Source organism: Anopheles coustani, chromosome X (assembly GCF_943734705.1).
Source record: "Anopheles coustani chromosome X, idAnoCousDA_361_x.2, whole genome shotgun sequence".
Classification (NCBI taxonomy): Eukaryota; Metazoa; Arthropoda; class Insecta; order Diptera; family Culicidae; genus Anopheles; species Anopheles coustani.
The window spans coordinates 15,509,647-15,525,926 of NC_071290.1; the positions used below are offsets into that span (position 1 = coordinate 15,509,647).

Here is a 16,280-nt window from a genome sequence, read left to right on the forward strand (position 1 = left end):
CAGGAATGAAAAGAGACATAACGGAGTAAGCAACGTTAGAACATGCATCGCGCAGCGCTTCATTAGGTGGCCAAAGCCAGCCACCGAGTACGAAAGTGAGCAGGGATGAGGGTGGGAGAGCTGGGAAGATCTACATCACTGCAATCACTATCGGTATTACGGAGGTGCTACATATCAATTTACATGGTGGTGCAACACGCAGAGCAGCGCCTTCGAGTACGGGGGAAAAGGGGAGCTTGGAGAGAGAGAGAGAGGTGGGTTGAAAACCAAAACAACTTCTACAGTCAAACAACAAAATGCAGCTCGCAGTAGGCACGAACAAAAACATCAACAAATTCACACGCACAGCAGTAGCATAGCGCCTCAACATCCAATACCTCCGGAGAGACCCTAGTTAGTGGTTCTCGACCGCGTCTTAGTGGGCCGTTCGGGGCGGCCATGCTGTTTTAACTAGCAGCGGCGCTTGGCTGGATGCCGCAACACACCTGGAAAGCAACACAGCAGCGCATCGGTAGCCATCTGCGGACCGTATCAGAGGGTTTACAGCTACGCTAGAGCACACGCGCACGATAAAGGTTTCGATGTAGTGCTTTAGAAACGGTCGTCGAAATCTGCGTTTTTGCAACTCTTAAGGTGACAGTGCGTGATGACTTGCAGGTGAAACCCTACGACATGATCTAAGCATTATGGTATGGAGCATTGTGAATAGGCGAGTTAGGGCAAACGCTCCTTCACCCAGTACGGCACACCCTCACGGAATACATAGAATTCCATTTGTGAGTTGAGTGTGACGTCTGCAGTATCCTCCACAGGTTGGTGACGGCACGCGCGGTACCTGCAGCCGCATCGATTCTATGTTAGGGAGTTTGACAAAACACATGTATGCACACACATATACACATACACACAAAATAACACATGCGTTCATCCTGATGGAGGCAAACACTTCGGCAAGCGCTCTACGGCTCCACCAGACCGAGTGGAGTTGAGATGTGCAGCACGACTGATAGCGATGAAAGACACACGTGCAAAAAGCACCTGGTTTCCCTTGCATCAGCAAACATCACTTGGGTATCTTTTCAACCTTCCCCAGGAGATGGACTAACGCTGCAGCACATGCCACCGGTTGTTGCCTGAGACACATGAAGGCTATGCAATTGTACCAACTATTATGGCCAGGATAAAAAAGATGAGGGCTGACAAACGTTTCACTGTTCCTGCAGCATAAAGACAACTGCGCAGATCAGCGAACAGCTTCCGCACCGACACTAGCGTGTCTTGTTGAGATTTTGGTTGGTTTCTGTTTCTGAGTTTCTTGCCTGAACCTGCCGGTTCACACAACATGCCTCTTTTGCTTCAACCGAGTTCGAATCGAGGGGACGCAAAGGATGTTGGAGTGAATGAAGAAAAATCATGGAGCTTGGGCGTTCAGTGTTAGCGAGTTGTAAAAGTCACAGCGCAAAACAAAATGTGGATGAAAACGATGTAGCGAATGGAGGACGAGCAATTTGATGCGCAAAGGGAATGATGTTCGAGGAGTGTCATACGTCAAAGGTGTACAAACGATCAGATGAACAAAAACGGGGGTAAAAAAAGAATTAAAAAAAAACCACGAACACGCACAAAAAACCAAAAAAATGACAGACAAAATGGAATATAAACGATTCGGGACTCACTGAGTGGGGGCCGTATATACGCACGCATTCGTGTGAAAACGAGCAGGATGCGTACGATACGGCTCGTTTAACCATTTGGAGTTTGTTTGTGCTTGGTTTATGCTTGTTGCTTGCTTGCGTTTAGTTTCGGTTCACGACTGGCGCACCAGGGTTTTTGCTCTGGTCACACACTCCCACCCTGTTGGGAACCATGATGGAGCTTTGATATCTCCGGTGTGCCTCTTCAGCTGGCTTGGATGGAACCCGCATTGCCTCCAGGCTTTCGACGAACGTCATAGCGCGCTTGGAGCTAGTAGTAGGGCTTGGCCTATCGACGTGGTGGTAGTATAATTGGCGTGGAAGAGTTAGCAGATGGTGGACAGCAGTTCACCAGCAATGGATCGTGACGACGACAGAGCAAGGTCCCATCATGGTCACACAAAACATCCCAAAATCATATGTCTATCTTCTGACGTTCCAAGAGCCCGATTCCCAACGGCACAGCCACCTAACTAAACTATCTCTACTTGGTTTACTATCCATCGTATGGACGCTACGTATAGGTCTATGGCACAGCACAAAGGTTGATGTTTGCATCCAGCCTTAGTAGTTGACTGGATCAGCAGTAGCCGGAATAATGCGGTTGTCACAAATAAAATCAAACACGACACGCACCACACTGCACTAGACACATCTACACCGACGCCGCAGCTAGAGAGGGCGGTACAGCTAGAGCTCAGTATGGGCGATTGTTGGGCGGCTCCTTCCCCGTCCTAGATCGCCGTCCTTATACCGTATACAGTACACATAACACACAACTAACTATGCTGGAATGCTTGTGGAACACCGTCCGGGTAGTCCGGTTAGCGCGGGTTGCGTTCGCATCAGGTATCAGAGATAGCTCTCCCAAGGAGTTCTGACGATGCGCGCCCCATACGGGTTTGTCGTTGGCGGCCATTTTGCCCACCGGGCCTGGTACCACCGTGGACCTAGACGGCAAACGACTGGTTCATCAGTTCCTCGAACGCGTCCTCCACGTTGTTCTCGTCAAGCAGGGCCAAACTACCGAGCGGTATGTGGGGCATGGTGCGGCTTCGTAGCAGGCCGCCACCAAGGGGTGCCTGTACCGCCTGTTGCTGGTGTGAGTGAGGCTTGTAGGCCGGATAGTCGGCCGGTGCGTTACGCTGCTGGAAGTGTGCGGATGACGGTGCGTAGCTCATCGCCTGCCCACCGTTGTAGCTGCTGTAGCCCATGTTGTGGCCCATTGCGTAGGACACCGGTCGTACGGCGTGATGGTGCTGCCCAGCCATACCGGATTTGTCGCGTAGAACGAGATTTTTGCTGGAGGCCGTGCGCGCCATCTGGTAGCCGGAGCTGGGGGCAGTTGATGACGATGGCTGCCGCCCCGCAACACCGGACTGGCCGGTGAAGTACGCCTCCACCGTGCGCTGCTTGTCGCTGCTGATAGGTCGCAGCGGCTGCGCTGTCACCGGCACGGTGAGATTGTGGCTTGACTTGGTGCGCGCCAGCAGCGGTTGGTGATGGTGATCCGCTAGCCGAGGGTGCGCGTACTGCGCGTGTACGTTGTTGTAGATAGCGTGCGACGGTACCGGTGCCGTGACCTCGACCTGTGGAGGTGGCTGCGCTTGCGTGGGAACCGGCGCCGGTGACAATTCCTGTGAGTAGCGCGCGCGAGCTTTTGGTGGCGTTGGACTCTTGTCCTTAATTTTCTTCAGTGAACTGTGCAGACTCTGCGCAATCAGCGACCCGCGCCCACCAGCATCCGGGCCATCGTGGCCGTTGACAGCTCGCAGGTGTGTCGAGCGCACTGGGGCGCTATACGTTGCTTGCTGTCCCTGTGGTGCCTTCATCACCTTCGAAACGACGCGCATCTCCTGCGAGTCGACCGAGTCGAGATCGTCGTAATCGTAGACGTCGTCCAGGTCATCGTCCTCATCCGGATTGGCCGGTGAGTGCGAGGAGGAGCTCTGCTGATCGACATTAACCGCCAGGTAGCTGATCTGGGACGGTTGCTGCTGGTGCTGCAACACGGGCGGACCCATGCGCGTGATAGCCGTTGTCGGGCTGAAGACGGAGTTGGAGCTGGTGAGGACAAGAGGTTCGTTTTCGGGGTTTGTCAGCGAGTCGCTGCGATTCAGCGAGAACGTCGACACCGACTCCGGGTGTGTGTAGTCGGTAAAGGTGTACGTTCCGAGGTGACTACCTATCGCAGACACATCCGGTAGCGAAGGTCGCTTCTCGTACGGTGCCATAGCGAACCCGTTCATACCGGTACTCTGGTACGCCAGTGGCCTCTCGGCGTACTTCAACGAGCCCTGGTAGGTTAGCGGCTGTTGGGCCGGTAGCGCCTGTTTGTTGTGCCCGAACGAGTTCGCGGTGAACTTGGTGGCGGCGATGCTAGCCACCCGGTTGCTCGCGGGATCCGAGGCCCGCTTCCCAACCCACGGCGCAGCCGGTGCCGGATCGATGCTGCTGGCCGCGTCCGGTCGCGGATTATAGTTCAGCACGTTGTGCGTGGGCGTGCGTTCAATCTTCGGCAGCGGCACGTACGGCGTCTCCTGGTAGCCTTGTGCCGCCAGCGAGCGCACCAGACCCAGCTGCACCTGCATCGGTTCCGGTTTTACCTCGGGTGTCTCCTTGAAGCCGGTCGCCACGATTTGTTTCACCAAACCCGTCGCGTTGGAGACGCGTGCCGGGATGGGACGCACAATATCCGGCTCGTGCTGAATCGGCTTGAACTCTAGCTGGCCGGTCGGGGTTGGCAGCTTCTTCGGGATGGGCTTGAAAGCGGACGCTGAAGCGTGCGAGAATTGGTTCAGCGTGGAACCGGTGGCTTTCGGCAGCACCAGCTTCCCTTCGACGACCGAACGATCTGCAGTGTTATCCCCCTTAGGATGACCGCCCGCGCTCGGCTGCAGCGTCTGGGAGTAGGTACCGGGAACGTTCTTACCCCGATTCGGAGTCGTTGACGTCCTCGCTCCTGGCTGGGTTACGTTCGATGACGGCGACGGTTGACTGCTGCTTTTGGACTGCGTTGGAGTTGGTTGCTTCGTAGTCGGGCGAGCCATCGGCGTGGGCTCATCGATGGAGGAGCTCTCGGCCTGCTTCCAGAAGTTCATCGCCGATGGTTTGGGCGCACCGTACTTCGGTGGCAGCTCCGAGCGGCTACGCCGATCGCCCGGCTGCTCGAAGTTACTCTTCAGATGGCCGAACTTGTTCGTCCAGTTGTTCGAGCCGACGTGCTCGCGCACGGGATTGCTCCACATCTGGCGCGGCTGCTGGTTCTGCTTCTGCAGAAACGCCATAAACTTGAGGTCGTTCTCCGTGCGCGGCTTAAAGTCCGGCACCTCGACGGGCGGCGCTCCAGGCGGCTGTGGTTTCACCACCGTACCGCGCCCGGCCACCCCCGCGTTCGTTCGTTTCCTCGCCGACTGCTTCGTACCAGCCGCGCTCACCTCGTCATCATCATCCTCATCGTGTTCACCCTCGCTGCCACTGTTCGGCAGCAGGTTCTTCGGTATGTCGATGGTGTTGGCTCGCTTCATGCGCAACTTCTTGCTGGTGTACTTGTTGACCGGCTTGGCGAGCGTCTCATCCGCCTTGTGCGATGAATCAGGCGTTCGGCTGCGACCCTGCGTCGCCGCATGGTGGTGAAGGTGTTGATGGCCCTGCCCCTGCCTCGTCGTCGACCTTGGCGCCACCCGACCAACCTGCTCGGTGGTTGGCTTCGTCTCGCGGCTGACAATCTTTTGCACCGTGTTGATTACCAGCGAACCACCATGGCCGGTGGCCGCCTCCGTCGGCGTTACCTTGTTGCGCAGCACCATCTGTTCGGCCGTCTTCTTCGGTTCGTCCAGCTTGCGCAGAGCGCGCCGCTCGTCGTCCTCGTCCGTGCTGGAGCCATCGTTAAACGAGTACTTCTTCACCAGCGCCCGCTGGGCAGCCGTTTGTGTGGGTTTCTTGAACTGCTCCTCAGCCGCCGCAACCGGCTGCGGTTGTTGTGGCCTGACCGTCGCTGCCGGTTTGTGCTTGTGCAGATCGATCGGTTTAGCCGCCGCCACATCCTGCCTTCCGGATGGGCTCACTCGCCCGTTGGTGGTTGGTGGAAGCGCCTGGTCGACACTCAGCGACTGACGGCTCAGCAGCAGCAGTTTCTCCTTGCTGGGTTTCGTTCGGGCGGGCACAACCGGTGCCGCCGCCGCCGCCACCACTGTTGCACTAGCCGCCGATGATTGTTTCGCGACCTTATCGAGGGTCGTATGATGCAGATTCTGCATCTCTTTCGGAACGAACTGACTCGGCCGCTTCATGGCGAAGGCTGTCGCCGGAGTCGTCGTGCTGCTGGTGCTGCTGCTGGGAGCAGCCGGTTTAGCCGCCGACGGTTGTCCTTGGGGCGCGGGCTCCGACCCGAGCACGGTGCCGAGTGAGTGTTGCTTCTGCAGCAGGTACGTCTTCTCCGGAGCCGGCGCACGCTCAGCTTGCGGCTGTCTGCCGTCCATCAGTACCATCTCCTCGATGAATCTTCTCGCGTCGGCAAGCTCCTCACGACTGACGCCCACCGTGTGGCGGCTGTTGCGATTGGTGCGCCGCTTCGCGCTGAACCTTGAACTTCCAACGGCCCTGGGTCGGGTCTGGCTGTCGTCCAAATTGCCGTTTGCCGTCCGCTCACTCCCATTCGCGCTCCCCTCGACCTGCCCCACCGGACGCGGGGCGGCGGCTGCCGCCGTCGGTGGCCTCCGCGAGTCACCGTACGAGTCCCCGACACCACCGCTACTACCAGTGTCGCCGTGCACGTCGCCTATCTTATCCGGCTGCAGCAGTCCTTGCTGAAGTCGGGTGATCAGCGCCAACAGTGCATTCCGCTTCTCGCCGTCGAGGTGAATCACCTCCGCGCAGCCCTGGCCGAGCGGCTCAGCGCGCAGCGTCAGCTGTAGCCGCTCGAGGGCCGCCGACACCTCGTGCAGGATCCCCGTCAGCCCGGCACCCACCCGCCCGGCGTCCCTTCCGGCCCCCCCGCCGCCGCTGCCGAGCGCACTGCCAGCGCTAGCCGCTCCGGCTGCGGCCGCCAACAGGCGCAGGTCCTCGCCCGACTCGGTCCCCGAGTCCTCCACCGGCGGCACCAATGCAGCCTGTGTCGCACTACCACTACTACCACTACCGCTACCATCGCTACCACCAACACCGCCACTACCTCTACCACCGCTAGTGCTACTACCACTACCACCACCGACCAGCCCGGCTAGGGCGCCCCGGTTGTACCCGAGCGACACCGCGCTGCTCAGCAGTAGCCCCTGCAGCAAAGGCAACAGGAGTGACTCACCCTGAGGGAGACCGTTGGTCGGCGCTACGGCCGCCGCCGCCGCTGACTGCTGCTGTAGTTGGCGCTCGCGCTGCAGATCGGCGGTTACGATGGCGACAATATCGGCGCACGCTGCAGAACGGGTATCAGGAGTGTGGGACAGGAAATGGATTGTTTTGGAGCACAGGATACGATGTGGGATACGAACGAACCGTGCGAGAGGTTGGTGGGAAGGTGTAGGAGTACCCGTGTACAAAAACACAAACACACACACAGACGTGGAGGTCGACAAGAAAGAAAGATTAATAAATGAACGGAAAAAAACATAGTGTGTCGCAATGAAACCAGCTGGCGAGGCGAGAGAGTTTGATGTACAGAAATACGTTTCGGGCGTTCGGTAATTAAGGTTTTTTGATTTCGATCGAGGTTCCCGAAACATTTGGTACGTGTGTACGTCAAGGGTGTGTATTTTGATACGCCACCGCAAAGGGACAGCGAAGGAGACGCCAAGGCAGGCTGCGCTACCTTGTGTCAGCGATTTCATCACGAATCAATCTCAACCGTGTGTGAATCTCAGAGGATGTAAACATTGATGAAAGGTTAAAAATGCATGAGAGAAAAAACGGGGGGGCGGGAAAGGGGGTTAGATCTTCTTTTGGTAACATCTGTTCGCGTATACTACCATTGAGCAGGAACTCTGCTTCGTGGGCAAAGCAAGGTGACAATAATGATTGTTTTGCGGTTCACACTTGCCGTTCAATAAACAAACCAACAATGTCGGTGTTCGATGCATGGGACATGCGCATTAAGGCGAATGTCTTCGATGGGATGCAAAAAACGAATCTCATAATTACAACACAAAGAAACGGTAGAACGAAAGTTGTATGGAACGCTTTGTTATTGCCGCAAAGGTACTATGAGACGGACCGCACGTGATAAGAGAGAACAGCTATAGATAACGACGCTTTACATAAAACGTGCGATGGTACTTGAAGATAAACAGAACGAATCGGGTCCAAAATGCCGCCAACATCAGCCATATCGATACTAATCAGCGCTAGACATAAACATGGTAACACTGAGTGATGGAAAGTAGGCAAATAGGCAAAACGAGCTGAAATGTCCTTTGCAGGAAACGGTTTAAAGAAATTTAAAATACAGAAAAAAAAGAAAACTAACATCAAACTAGCTAAAACGAGTTAAAAGTCATTCCGATGAAAGAATAGAAACGGAAAACCAGTGAATACAGCAAAGTAGTAGATATAGGTAGAGACAGATGCGCGCGCGAATGCCAAAGGACAGAAATAGAAGAAGGAAAACAACGGAACGATCATAACACGGCGGCACTAAGTTCAATCGCAACTAAAAAAAATCAAACAGCAAAGTCCAACCATCCGACCCTTAACGATGTGTGATCCGTCAGAAGGGAAACTGTTTCGTTCGGGTACTTGTTCTGTTGGGTTGTCTTTATATTGTTTTTTTTTGTTTTGTTGATGGTGTTGTAGGTATAAAGGCCAATGAGTATGGAGGAGTGGGTGCGTCTGTTGATGCTTAATCAAACGATAACGCTGCAGATTGAGATTGTGTTCGCGATGCACTGGTGTCGGCCCGGGTGTTGCCACCTATATGTAGATGCGCCCCGCCGTTGTTCGCTTCCACTGTCATATCAAGCGGTTGCGTACGTTACACTAGTGCATAGTGGTTTTTGCAAAGTCTGAGAGTACACCTTGCTTGTGGCAATCATATTGGTTGATTTTCTTACGCGAAAAAAACAAAAAAAAACGGAACGAACGGAATTCGCAGATGAAGAAAGAGATAGTTAGAGGAGTAAAATGGTTCGAATAGTACCTTCTTTTTCGGCCATGATCTGACGGATGCGAGCTCGTATCTTGCGACGGTCGTCGTAGCTCGAGGAAGATTCCAGCTGAAGGAAGAACATATTAGAATATAATAATGTTTATCAACACTTAGAGGCGTTGTCGAAAGAAACGATAGTTCAATCATTCCGTTGTTCTTTCGTTCCACTTTCAGCGAGATCATACGTGTGAATACGATTAGCAGAGAGAGGTATAGATAGATAGAGTGCTCACCAGCTGCTTTAGGATAGCTTCGTCCCAGATTTCGTCTAGGTTGTCAACGGTAGCTGGTTTAGTAGGACTGCTTGCACTACCGCCAGACGATTTCACCGTATGTGTTTTAGTAGTGGTCGTTGAAGATACTTTCGATACCTGTGGAGGAGAGAGTGAAGGTAGGGTAATCGAAATGAGTATTATGTAAGAAGCGAATGCTAGCGGGAAATTAATTCAACAATAAGGGAAAACCCGCTGTTTACAAACATATTGACATTGATGACATCCTCGCTAGCACATTTTTAAGGCGAAAGTGCAGCGCGCTGTTCTCACAAGCCGTACCGACCGTCTTTAGGTCTCTGGGGTGATGTGTTTCGAAGCGTGCCCAGCGCTGTAGCGTTAGAGTGTTCCCTTCGAAGACTTCGTGTGGTTATTTTTAGCAGTATCACAACACGCAACGCCCGCTACGTTTCAGGGCGAATGCATTTAGCAGAGAAGCTGTGCCGAGTCGAGAGCAAGGCAAATAGAGGTTGAACATTTCAATCGGTATCCTCCGTACCCTGGACATCTTCCTCGGTCTACTCCACCTTCCTCTTGAGCGCGATTCCCCATCCGAGTCGCACACATACTCGTCTTCCCCTCTGTTGACCTTCCATACCAAACCTCATGCTTCATACACTGTCCACCAAGCTATCTGAGGCGTATACAGGGCAGCGGCTGGTTGCGGTACGCCTCGGTACGTCGCGCGTTTGTACGTTGTGGCTATTTTTACCATCGATCGTGCGAACCTTACGCGGCTACGTGCCTTCGACATCCTAATCTTCCGGTGTTTAGTTTATTTTATATTGTTTTTCACACGCTACACCTCACGCAAAAGGTAGTAAAAGGGCGAGTCGTACCCGAACCATGTCCGCCCGGTACACCATCCCGTTTTTTCATACTTAACGCAAGGCATCGTTAGGCACTTTCCAGTTGTATGGTTTACTAAGAGTACTTCACACAATCATAGAATTACTTACTAAATAAGGTGCTTCTTCTCAAGAGTTAGAGTCTCTATTCGGTTCGACAGAACACATAAATCCCGGATAGACTGGCGATGCAAATAAGCCATACGACCAAAGATAATCTGGCTTGCATCCAAATTTCCCTAAATGGTCAGATTACAGAAATGTCTTGGCTCGCCTTGCGAGATGAGGAACACATTACATTTCCGATAAACAACGTGTTGACATTCCTTATTTCATTCATTTCCTTACTCTTCTAAGACCCTAAAATGAAATCAGAAGGTTTCAATGAATTAAAATCGAGTGATAAAGATAGCGGTTATGAGTCACCGTTGCCGGGAACCTGGTCTTCCCCATCGTAAACACCTACGCTACCCGTGTTGTTGCACCCAGTTGTCAGTTTTGGTTTCGCAAGATCAACACTTGAAAGTAAAAATATCCATTCGCGAGCCGGTACGTGCACATGAAATTGTATGCATACCGATGCATGGTATGTCGCGGAACACCCGTTTCGTCTGTTCGATACTTCGTGTACGACGACAAGCGGGGCATACAGGCATTCCTTAATCTATGAACTTCTGCAGCTTAAAATAAATGCTTATGAAAAGAATCGCGATTGATCGGGCTGTTCTGCACCCGTGAGCTGGTCACCGAAGGGATCCTCGGGAGTAGTATGTGCACGAACAGTTGTGCACTAATTAATGTTGTTCTACTAGGTGCTGACGGATCTCTTGTCAATAAGAAGTGACAGATATCTCATAAATAAGCAAAGTCCAAACCATACCACTCTAGCTTCCAACACAGCAAATGTCAGGAGGTAGTTCAAATCACCATGTATCCTGTACCAAATACCGAACAAGTACCTGGATCTGACCTCCTACTCCAAATATGATCTGGTTTGCGAAATTGTATGAACTAGTAATCATAGATGTTCATGAGCGTGCAGTGAAAGTTGTATCCAAGCTAATCAAAGATTCATATCCGAACTCAGCACCGTGCAAAAGCAGGTCAGCATATTTAGGCCAACAGCAGCGAGTGCAGCCGTGCGTGTTGGTGTGCAAATGGAGCGGCCTGTTGGAGAGCGTGGTGGGATGTCTTACAGACTTTGCCATATGTGCGTTCTACTTCGCCGCCTTGACGAGGCCGGATTAGAGAACATTTTCTCGCCGCCGCTGCCGGCCGGAGCAGGTGCATAACCTCTGCCAAGGTTACTAAATCACTGCCCAAACAGTGGCACAGCGTTTCGGGACTATAAATACACACCGCAACCAACGCGTCTCCCGGAGGTGCCGACCCGCACGCTCCAGTGACTTCCAGCGTCTAGGGAGGGGAAAACCCGAGGTCCACCCTGGTGGGAAAGAGTACAACGTAAACGTTGTCCATCAGAACGCCTCAGAGCTTAGAGAATTATCGTACGGAAGAGGCAGGAGGGGGTTTTGGAACAGCCATCTGCCAACAACTTGCCTCCGTTTGGTGTACTGCACGTACTTGAAATGGGTTTGAAATCGGCCCGGCGCTCAACCGTTCCATGTCCCACCATGTCGGCACTCTTCCCCTCGTGGAGTCCGATCGGGTTCGGGCCAAAATAGGTTCGAACGCAAACGGTTCGAATCGTGTATTTATGAGTAGTTGATAGACGTGTGCTTTGTTGTTCGGTGCACACGGCTCGCACAGGACCGATCTTCCGATCAAGGAAAATCCAAAGTTGTACACCGCAAGAGAAAGAGAGAGAGCAGGTACGTGAAAGAGAGTGTGTGAGAGAGAAATAGGGTAAGATTTCTAAGGAAAACTAAATTTGCAGATGCTCGTACAGAAAATGGGAACGAGGTTGCCAAACGAGGGGCAACGAAACAGCACAGGAAAGATGGATATTTTGGTTATGCAATTTAGTTATGCACGCATATCCAACCAACTCACTGTAAGAAAGGATTTTATATATCGCGAGCTTTCTGTACAGCAGGCTATATTCTAATGAAGCTACGCTGATCATGGTGCAGCTTATGACAGAATCACTACAAGAAACCCTCGCGATCGTCGCTGTTACGAAAGATTCGTGCTACTATCATACAAGTAGCTCTGTGGCAACAGCCGGCGCCTCTTACGTGCTGCACCAAAACAGGTCCATAAACTCCCCCACACTTTTCCACCACTTTCTCGACGGGGTGGACCAACCAAACAAAAATACACAACTTCGCACAGAGGACGCAACAGTATCTGATTCGACATTTTCGTCCACCGGCGAGCGGACACGGGTCCCACACCGCTGCCCGTGCTGGCGGCACAAAAATAAACCTATCCGCGTTGTGTCACCGCGTGTTCGGTCCACTCGGCTTTGGCTTTGTTCCCGGCCGCCGTCGCCGGTTGGCAGCAGAGGAATCCGGGAGTAGCCTGCCGGTAACGTCGCTCGTGCGCGCGCCCCTTATCCGCACTGGCACACACCGCCAAAACAGTCAAGCGAGCTGTTGTACTTCTTGGGACGCCTTTTAGGGTCATTCGATATGTCATTTGTCGCACCAACTGACGCGTTTTGCTGATTGCTCGCACCTTCTCGAGTAAGGTGGACTTCGTTGAGAACCGTGTCCCTTACCCTGCTGATCTTCACAACACTCCACGTGACTGACCTGCGGGACTGGAGACTATCTGTTAGCTGTAACCCTTTGCTGCAGGATTGGATGCTTTCGGAGAACACAACACCGAACAGACTCCGCGACGCTGATATACCAAGAAGGCAGGACACGAAACTGCTTCCACGATGGTATTCCACACCTTCAACTTGCGTTACTTCCGGCGGGCTGATAGAAGATAGGTAGGTGATCCGTCCAGTGTTTACCGGCCCGATTCGCAGCCCATGGCGTCCCGTGGTGCGGAAATGCGTCGAGCTCAGGCGTTGATTGCTGAGTAGCGTTGGGGCGGGGAATGGAGATGGCCCCGGTACGGCAAACCGTTACGCACCGTCGTCGGCCGGAAAGTCAGAATGGTTAGAATAGGCGCACGCGAAGGGATCCGCGTAACAGTACACGCACTTGTCACTCGGAGGGCGGCTCTGGCGCGATTGGCGGCCCAAGAGATCGAACACCCGGTTCAATACAGTGTGTTCTAGGAAACAACGTTTCGAATTCTCTTATTGCTTCACTCTCTCTCTCTCTCTCCCTCTCCCTGTTAGTCTCTCTTTCCCTAGTGCGAACAGTTCATCTCCTAGTTCCTTGCCATCCTCTCCCATCAATGCGGCTTAGTGGACGGTTGGAGTGCATTTGTATCGATAGCAAGCCTTCCGGTTTAATCCCACTCTGTGGTTAGTACACGCGGTACGTAGACGGAGTATTGTGCCTGCAATGGTTACAATGTGATACTGCAGCTATCAGCACCACTTTCTACCGACTGGCGAAATAGAGGGAACCAAAAACAATCCCGCAACTCATGTCTACAATGCGCCTGCCGGTGCAATTAATTTAATTCCACCGCGCTCGAGAGCGTCCACTCGAGCACGGACGCATGCGCCCAAGCTGAACGCTGAGAGCTGAAGGTGCGCCGTGTATACTAGGAGTTTCGCTCCGCACACCCCGAAGGGGGAATCCCAAAACGCCACGGTCGCCATCCGATGGACACACAAGTTGGTAAAAATAAAAAGGGCCAAAACGACGAGCGGAGTAGGAGCGCGAGATACTACCTTGAGAAAATGTGCCAGAAGACCGGAGGGGCGTGCGCATGTGCCACACGCTGTGGCGGAAAATCTGCAAAAACAAAAATTTCCTCGTAAAAACATCAAGACAAGGACCAAAGTTTTGAAGGGTAATCACCCAGTTTCTGGATGTCCTTCTGAGAGGATTTGCCTTATTGTAAAATGATTCTAGATCCTTTTGGTTTAAGTCGCACAATATGTCTGCCAAGTATTTAGTTTTAACTATCTCAAACCAACGTGAGAGATCCGTAAAAGACTTAAAAGACGAAGAGCCTAGACTCGTTTCCCAAACAAAACAGGACTCTTCGTAGTAAAGAGTAGTCCCACAAACATCCGCAAAAGTCTAGAAAGACTTCATGGCCCATGGTAGGCTATGGCCGAAGAGGTCACGACGCCAGATACGCAGATTTTTCTTTAAAACCTTCCCCCTCGGTCACTTCCGTTTCTCTGTTTACTTTGTCAGTCACTATTTGCAACGCCATTACGCTGGACCCAATTGCCAGCGTCTCTGTTTCTCTGGTGCTCTGGTGCGGACGGTGAGAAGTACACCAACGCTCACGCCATTCGCGAACTCGTCATGGCCAAATATGGTGATGATACTGCCGCACCGCCGGGAGATGCGGCTACTCGGGAACAGAGTGCGGTCCCACCTACGACTACCACCAGCCGACGCCGTATTCTACCGGACGTTTTACTTTTTCGAGGAATGATTTCGTTGTTATGGTACCGGAACAGGTGCTGTTCATTTATTTGGACTCCATAAATCTGCTGAACTGATGCAAAACGTAGGCAATTTTGATTAATATCGCCGTGTAGTGTCTGCACTGACGGTTCATCAGCACCAAGTAGAAATAATTCGGTACGAGCTAAGATATAAACCTCATCAGGGCCGTTTCATAAACAATTTGGCAAGTGCAGGTTTTAGGTCAGACTGCCATGTGTCCGTTCTAGACCGTAAATATCTCGCCATATCCTCTGATGGCGCAGTTAGACGATGAGGAAGCTTCAATCTTTTATCCATACAACCCCCCCTTCTACAATAACAGGGAAAACACATGAAACATGTCCAACACCAGACCACCTACCAATTTGTCCCGAGCGTGGGAAACATTATTGACTATACGCGAACGCAGACCGACCTCTCAATCTGGACTTGACCATTCCTCATCTCTGCACCCAGATTGCAAGCGTTCTTTGTAGTCTCTGTCTTCAGTGGTGATAATAAAGGAAACGTCACCATCGTTGAGGTTATAACCGACCGAACAATGAAATGGTATCATATGCGCGCTGTCGTCCTGACCCTCTGACCGGTTGGCCAAAACAAGGATATTGCCATTTCTCTTCATTTCCGCAACCGTGTGTTTTAAAATAAAAAGCGAGAGATGAGCCGACTCTCGACGGATTCTTTTTCGTTTTTGGTAGACATTTATTTAACCCTTTGTCGCACGGTCGTTGATCGATGGTTGACAGCTGTACGGCTCAGAGACTCAATCATACATAAGCGGGCCGTGATAGCGAACTAAGGTTTACTAAAAGAGTCACCGTAAAAACTACAACTGCCACAACTTAACACTGTCAGTCCACCTAAGTTGGCGAAAGTGTGGTAAAATGTCCTGCCCAACAATTGAAAATGCTCCTCAAACTATTGGTTTTAGCAACAATTCAGAAGTTCAGTGGCGTTTAGGTGAAGAGACGTTGGAGAATCGATCTGCGAACATTTTAGCTATGCAAAGCTGTTGCAGATAGCCTCACCTTAGCCATTGATGTTATGTTATATTGTAAGAAAACGGGAGTTCAGGAAGTCATGGAGCCCTTCTAAACTGTTATTCCTTGTTGAGCAAACCGCAGTTCGATAGGTATTGCTTGCGTCAATGGTTGGCAAGACAGGAATCAGCACCGATGCCCTGCCACGTCAAATCATAGCACAGATCTGGCGCGAGGGTGATGGAAATTTTACGATCTAAGCTTGCCGTGTCGCAACTCGGACGGCTTTAGTTTTCGGCGCTCGAACTCCGGTTGGGAAAACTCCGGCAGATCGCGTAAACAGGGCCTGGCAAATGTACACCGTATCGCATCAACACGTCGACACCAAGAACACGCACACACACACGCGCACGCGCGGGCGTGTGTACAATTGTTTAGGCAGGCGGGAAGTCACCGGTGGTCTGTGGATGTTATTTTAGACGGCCACGCACGTGCCGCTGGTGTTTGCTGACGCACATGAGCGCACTTACCTTTTTCTTCGCGGCCGGTCCGGTGGTGGTGGTGGTGGTGATGCTGGTGCCCGCCGGCTTGGCCATCAGCGACTCGACGCCGCTCATCAGCACGGACGCACCGAGGAACTTGTTCAGCAGGGCGCGTGCCTCCCGGTCCTCCGCCGTGTCGCCCGACTCTTCGACTGCAAGAAAGGAAGCAGAAAACGGTTTAGACCAGGGGCTTACTGACTTCAGCAATCTTTAGGAGTAGTGATTGAGCTGTGAGCCACCAACTTGAAAAAAAAAACTTTGGTAGCTCATATACAGTTCTGGTAGCTATTCCGGTGACTCAACAAAC

General features: G+C 52.3%; 1 protein-coding gene across 1 annotated transcript in view; it reads right to left on the minus strand.

Moving 5' to 3' along the window:
- Nucleotides 1–2,644: 2,644 nt before the first annotated feature.
- Nucleotides 2,645–16,280, minus strand: part of LOC131269353 (mucin-19-like) — a 36,674-nt gene continuing 23,038 nt past the window's right edge. Inside the window, exons 4-10 of the mRNA XM_058271704.1 lie at nucleotides 15,962–16,125; nucleotides 9,066–9,203; nucleotides 8,824–8,899; nucleotides 6,952–7,107; nucleotides 6,468–6,867; nucleotides 6,084–6,356; nucleotides 2,645–6,026 (exon numbers count right to left, since the gene is read on the minus strand). Coding sequence (XP_058127687.1) covers nucleotides 2,645–6,026; nucleotides 6,084–6,356; nucleotides 6,468–6,867; nucleotides 6,952–7,107; nucleotides 8,824–8,899; nucleotides 9,066–9,203; nucleotides 15,962–16,125 — 4,589 coding nt within the window. The remainder of the gene's footprint in view (nucleotides 6,027–6,083; nucleotides 6,357–6,467; nucleotides 6,868–6,951; nucleotides 7,108–8,823; nucleotides 8,900–9,065; nucleotides 9,204–15,961; nucleotides 16,126–16,280) is intronic.